Raw genomic sequence first — 6,277 nt, 5'->3', positions numbered from 1 at the left:
CGCGGGCATCCCCGCGAACGCACACATATATATAATTGCACCAATTAGTCCGTACTATATCTATCTTTGCCAAAAAATTTTAATAAATAATAAAGGTGTTCAATCTTTTGCCGGTGGGTATTTAATAAGAGTGTTTAAATAATAAAGGTGTTCAATCTTTTGACGGTGGGTTATGCAAAGATGTTCTGTATATTTTAATCAATAACAAGTTATATTTTACACTATACATAGCTTAATGTACTGAAATCCCCAATTTCCCACAAGTATAAAGAGTTGGGGAAATTAGAAGTAAGGGCATTGTGGTCCTCAGAAGTAGTAACGACTGTAGGCAGATAGAGCAATCACTGGCCTCTGAAATCTGCTTCTTTTATCACTTTTGAGAGTGGAAATCAGGAGAAACCAACCAACTTTGTAATGGGGAGTTCTTGTTTTCCCCAATCTCCACTCTCTCATTCTCTCTTTTCGTCTTCTTCTTCTTCATCACTATCTTCTTCCCAATTTACACCTTTGCTTTTTCCCCCAAGAAATGCGCAAAATTGTAAAAAGAAAAGGTCAGCTATGGCATGTATACACTCGGAGAATCAAAAGGAAAGCGATTTCTGCAGCAGAAGAACGATTCTTTTCGTGGGGTTTTCAGTTCTTCCACTTCTCAACTTAAGGGCAACGGCTCTTGAAGGCTTGTCAGTAGGTCAATCATTTTTCTTGATTATTTCCCTTTTTATTATTCGACATTGCTTGCTCTGAGTTGAAAAATAATAGGGTTCTTTAGCTTCTTTTTATCTTTAAGTCAAAATATGTTCTTTAATTTATAGAACCGGTGAATATGATAAAAGCCTCGTCCATTGCCATTTGGTCTTTTTTAATCAGCTGACACTTCTTTAATGGCAATTATGATTAGATAATTTGGCGATTCTTTAGGTAGATCTAAGGTGCACTAGTATACTGACTGTACTGTTTGCTAAAGGTATTTGGAAAGAATGTTGATTAAGAAAGTCTGGAATTGACAATGGTTTCCTGAGTATTCAGGTTTAATCAGCCTACCATTGAATGACAACTGCATTTCTTTTCTTATTATTTTTTCCCACAAGATTACTTGTCAAACTTTTCAATATCATTCATGTGCACTTGATCAGTGCAATAATGGACTTCTAGTTCAATTTAAGAGTACTGAGATCGACTTCCTCGTTAATAATTTCCGTCTCCAACTATATATATTTGTAGCTTGATCGTTATCGAGAACCTTACATACTTGATTCTCATGCTTTTTAGCGCAGTTCTTAATTATGTTCACTCGTTAAAGTATTATGGTTAGTGCAGACAAACAAAAGGTACAGAATTATTTTGTTGTCAGCTGAATTTCTAATTTTGTTTAGAAAACGAAATGCCAGGAAAGCTAAGCTTTGGTAAACGTTAAATTGCTTCCTTGGAAACTTATCTCGGCTTATGAAGTAATCTATTCCATCATTCATTTGTCAGTTTCTTATTGTAGAGTCACTTGATCCTCATCGCAACAGAGGAAAAAGAGAGATCGAAAGAACAAAAACTGGGAATGAGTCTGCAACCTGGATATTAAGAGTGGGTTTACCTATGTCTCTTTGACTCTGCTTTGTTCATCTGGTTGGTCATGGTGAAAGTATTCACTTCCAAACTTTGGGGTGAGGGGATGGAAAAGTAGCAGAAGTACATTTTCATATCAAAGACCAATAGATAGCACAGCTTCTTTCCATATTTTTTTTATTGCTAGGCTTATTTATCAGAAACTAGTGCATTCAATCTCCTTTCTGTGTAATTTTTTTTGGTACCTGAGTAGTAATATCTAGCATATTTCTGAAGATTCAGGGGCACTACTTACATATGTTGTTTGTGATTGTGGTTAATATCTGAAAGTTTTTGCTAGATATTGTGAACTTGTATTTGGATTGTGAAGGGTTTATATCCCACACCCTGATGCCTTTTCCAAAAAATGCTTAACTCAGCTCTCATCGTATTTCAGATTCTCAAGTAAAGGCACAGCCACAGAAAGAGGAGACAGAGGTCAGAATTTATGGCTAGCATCTCCTTGAGAAAAGATTGAGAGAGAATGCATTCTGCTATTGCTTCATTCTATATTATCATCAGCTTTATATGCTCTCAGTTTGAATGTTTTCTTGTAACCAGCAAACAATCCAAGGAAATGCAGAGAATCCCTTCTTTTCTCTACTTAATGGACTTGGAGTGTTTGGTTCAGGCGTGCTTGGTTCTCTTTATGCCTTGGCTCGAAACGAGAAGAACCTTTCTGATGCAACCATTGAATCTGTAAGCTAGATATGCTCTTCTCTATGTGTTCTGTTATATAAGTTTTCTGTAACTTTAAGTCTCAATGGACGCAGTTGGGATGGGATCTTAAAGCAAAGTGTTCCTATCATCTTACTGACATTCTATATCCATTACATGGTACAATTACTTCTGAAAGTATAATGTCCTTGAGCAACATTTCTTAGCAGAGACTGCAGAATACAATGGAGGGGCAACTTGTCTAAATTAGTCGCAGTTTGGCCTGAAATTAACTTACTGCTAACAGTTTAAACATAAAACATCTGCAAGTGATCTTAACATGCTTAGACCATTAGCTGAAACTTTATTCTAAATTGTAAGAATATAGGCAGAAAGGATGAGTTTTAGTTTCTTGGGTCGCTTTTACTAATTAACATCTGCTTTCATGTTCTCAGATGAAAAATAAGCTGAAGGAGAAAGAAGCTGCATTTGTTTCAATGGAGAAGAAATTTGAGTCTGAGCTGCTGAACGAAAGAGAAGTTCGAAATAATCAACTTAAGAGAGCAGGCGAAGAAAAGCGAGCTCTGGTTAACCAATTGAATTCAGCAAAGAGTACAGTAACTAACCTTGGTCAGGAGCTGCAAAAAGAAAGAAGATTTACTGAAGAGCTCAAAGTTAAGATCGAGGGCCTTCAAAATGACCTAATGCAGACGAAGGAGGATAAGAAGAAATTGCAGGAGGAGCTTAAAGAGAAGCTTGATTTGATACAAGTTCTGCAAGAAAAGATAACTCTGCTTACTACAGAGATCAAAGATAAAGAGGCGAGTCTTCAGAATACCACCTCTAAACTAGCTGAAAAAGAATCAGAGGCAGATAAACTGAGCACAATGTATCAGGAATCTCAGGATCAGCTGATGAATTTGACTTCAGAAATCAAAGAACTTAAAGACGAAGTCCAGAAAAGAGAGAGAGAACTGGAGTTGAAACGTGAATCAGAAGACAACCTGAATGTGCAATTAAATTCTTTGCTCGTTGAGAGAGATGAATCTAAAAAAGAGCTTGATGCTATTCAAAAGGAATACAGCGAATTCAAGTCTATTTCAGAGAAGAAAGTGGCTTCAGATGCCAAGCTGTTGGGGGAACAAGAAAAGAGACTACACCAGGTCGAGGAACAACTTGGCGCTGCCTCAGATGAAGTACGCAAAAATAAAGTGCTAATTGCTGATCTGACTCAAGAAAAAGAAAACCTAAGGAGAATGCTGGACGCTGAGCTGGAAAACATAAGCAAGTTGAAGCTAGAGGTCCAGGTCACTCAGGAAACTCTTAAGAAATCAAGAAGTGAAGCTTCTGATATGGCAGAACAACTACAGCTGTCGAGGCATCTTTGCTCTAAGCTTGAAGCTGAGGTTTCTAAACTTCAGATGGGATTGGAGGAAACAAGGACATCGTTACAGAGGAACATTGTCGAGACAAAACGTGGTGCAGAGCTCTTAGCTGCGGAGCTGACCGCTACTAGGGAGCTTCTAAAGAAAACAAATGAAGAAATGCACACTATGTCCAATGAACTAGCGGCTGTTACTGAAAATCGTGATAACTTACAGACGGAGCTAGTTGATGTCTACAAGAAAGCAGAACGTGCTGCTGATGAACTGAAACAAGAAAAGAATATCGTCGTGACACTGGAGAAAGAGCTAACATTTTTGGAGGCTCAAATTGCAAGAGAGAAAGAGTCACGGAAGAATCTGGAAGAAGAGTTGGAAAGGGCTACAGAATCACTTGATGAGATGAACCGAAATGCTTTTGCACTTGCAAAGGAGCTTGAGCTTGCTAATTCTCGTATTTCCAGCATCGAAGACGATAGAGAAGTGCTCCAAAAGTCTGTTTCTGAGCAAAAGCAAATTTCTCAAGAAGCCCGAGAAAACCTTGAAGATGCCCATAGCCTGGTGATGAAACTTGGCAAGGAACGCGAGAGTCTGGAGAAGAGAGCAAAGAAATTGGAAGATGAAATGGCATCAGCAAAAGGTGAGATTTTGCGGTTGCGGACCCAAGTAAATTCAGTAAAAGCTCCTGTTAACAAAGAGGAAAAAGTTGAAGCTGGGGAAAAGGCAACAGTAACAGTGAAGAGAACAACCAGGAGGAGGAAGACTGCTAGTCAGCCGGCTTCTCAGCAAGAAAGCTCATAGTTTGCTGTTTCTAAAGTGACATATCTTTCCTTTTTGTCCTTGACTCAAATTGATTGCGACGAGAATAGATTAATGGTGTATTATAGAGAAGCCAGAATTAGGATATTGCCTTTGAAAGAAACTTCCTGCAAGCTGTATTCTCAGTGAGTGTATATTTCCAGTCTAGAAGTTGCACAAACAATTTATGCAGTGTGTGTGTGATCTCTGGATATCATCCAGTCTGCTGCAACTTGTTGCAAATAAGAAATTTGGAATGGATTGCATGATATCCATGAATAAGAAATTTGAAATGTGTAAAGTACTGTCTCAGTTCCCCATGTTAGGCAGATAGTAGCATTTTTCCAACAATCAGTTATCAGCAGTACAAATGAACATGCAGCTGATACCATCTTTCTTAAAATAAAAGTGAATAATAATAAAAATCTATGAGCCGACCACAGTGGGAGTCGAACCCACGACCTTTTGATCCGAAGTCAAACGCGCTAATCCACTGCGCTATGCGGTCTTGTTTTTTTTTTTTTTTTTTTGGATGAAATAAGGTGTTTCATTAGTAAAAGGCATCAAGGAGATGCAAGTTACAAAAGTAATGAAATGCAGAAAAAAGAAAAAATAAGAATTGTAGCTCCCTTTACAGCAGGGAGCTAACAAAGTCCAAAAATTGGTCAGTGCTAATTACAAAAGCTAATTTAGTCCAACAAAAAGATTGAGTAGGCAATTAGCTTTGAGAGTGTGAATTGGAGTTGAGATTCCATCAAAACATCTTCTATTCCTTTCATTCCATAAACACCAAAAAATAGCACCAGGGATCATCAACCAGATTTTATTGATAGTCTTGTCAACTCTCCACAAACTCCAGCTCAAATGCGGTCTTGTTGTGCTCTACTTCCAACATACTACATATCTAAATCATAAAAATCTTTTGGCTTCTCAGAATCTCATTTGAAGTAGAACACCATATGAAGTAACAGTTTATTTAAGCGTTTTTTTTTAAGACTGAAAATAGCCTTGTGGATTGCAGTAATCTAGTCTGAACAAATAAAAGACACAGATTAAACTATTAAACTAATAAGCACGTCTATGATCAGGAACTCAGCTGCAACAAACTCCTGCCCAAACAAGTGAATAAGCGGCAAAATTTTTGAACAACTACATGACATGCAATATGACATACATATAAGCATTGATTTGGTCAAGGGGGCCAAGACCTCTCCTCTACTCATGTTGTGCATCTTTATTCTTCTTTTTCTTCTTCTCCTTCTTCTTGCTTTTACTTCCTTCATCGCCATCACTCCCAACAGCTACATCACCATTCTCCGCATCTTTATCTTTCTTCTTCTTTTTCTTCTTTTTCTCAGACTTCTCCTCATCTGAAGATGCAGCACCATCTTTTTCTTTATCCTTCTTTTTCTTTTCCTTTTTTGCCGTCTCTACATCCGGGGTTGCAGCTTCATCAGCTTCTTTCTTCTTTTTCTTCTTTTCTTTCTTTGTGACTTCAACCTCCACAGCTTCATCTCCAGCCTTCTTCTCCTCGACTATCTATCGGTACCATGCTGGCCATGTGTGTTTCTACCCATCATGGTTGGTCGATGACATAGCAGGAGAAGTCAAGTCGGGGATTGATTTGGGAAATAGGGTCATAGACGACGCTGTCGAGGCACAAGTCAAATATAGGAGGTTACATAGAAGAATTTTTGAATCTGAGGCCAGACATTTGGAACAGCACAAACTAGAGATGGAAGCAATCAATGAATGGAGAGGAATCGCTACTAAATCAACAGAGAGGTTGGAGTATTTAGAGTCAGGGCTGATGGAGCTTGAAGGTAGATGAGAACCCGGTTGCA

At 38.2% G+C, this 6,277-nt stretch overlaps 2 protein-coding genes and 1 non-coding gene across 3 annotated transcripts in view; 1 reads left to right on the top strand and 2 right to left on the bottom strand.

The window, feature by feature from the left end:
• On the top strand, positions 294-4,734 carry LOC109228635 (MAR-binding filament-like protein 1-1). Its single transcript, XM_019393794.1, has 4 exons — positions 294-688; positions 1,994-2,034; positions 2,158-2,295; positions 2,709-4,734. The coding sequence occupies exons 1-4, from the start codon at positions 415-417 to the stop codon at positions 4,434-4,436; spliced, it is 2,181 nt and encodes a 726-aa protein (XP_019249339.1). The 5' UTR covers positions 294-414; the 3' UTR covers positions 4,437-4,734.
• TRNAR-UCG lies at positions 4,868-4,941 on the bottom strand. The gene has a single exon. It is a non-coding gene; the product is annotated as a tRNA-Arg (tRNA).
• Positions 5,649-6,277, bottom strand: part of LOC109237316 (H/ACA ribonucleoprotein complex subunit 4-like) — a 1,571-nt gene continuing 942 nt past the window's right edge. The window contains exons 2-3 of the mRNA XM_019403614.1: positions 6,079-6,082; positions 5,649-5,972 (exon numbers count right to left, since the gene is read on the bottom strand). Coding sequence (XP_019259159.1) covers positions 5,649-5,972; positions 6,079-6,082 — 328 coding nt within the window. The remainder of the gene's footprint in view (positions 5,973-6,078; positions 6,083-6,277) is intronic.

Source organism: Nicotiana attenuata, chromosome 1 (assembly GCF_001879085.1).
Source record: "Nicotiana attenuata strain UT chromosome 1, NIATTr2, whole genome shotgun sequence".
In the NCBI taxonomy this organism is placed as follows: Eukaryota; Viridiplantae; Streptophyta; class Magnoliopsida; order Solanales; family Solanaceae; genus Nicotiana; species Nicotiana attenuata.
The sequence above is the reverse complement of the archived record's forward strand: the minus strand, read 5'-3'. Positions and strand labels throughout refer to the sequence as shown.

Excerpts from the sequence above, each read along its gene's own strand:
- LOC109228635 (XM_019393794.1), top strand. The coding sequence starts at position 415 with ATGGGGAGTTCTTGTTTTCCCCAATCTCCACTCTCTCATTCTCTCTTT. Across the intron at positions 689-1,993 it reads TCTTGAAGGCTTGTCAGTAG|ATTCTCAAGTAAAGGCACAG; the intron begins GTCAATCATTTT and ends ATCGTATTTCAG. Across the intron at positions 2,296-2,708 it reads CTGATGCAACCATTGAATCT|ATGAAAAATAAGCTGAAGGA; the intron begins GTAAGCTAGATA and ends TCATGTTCTCAG.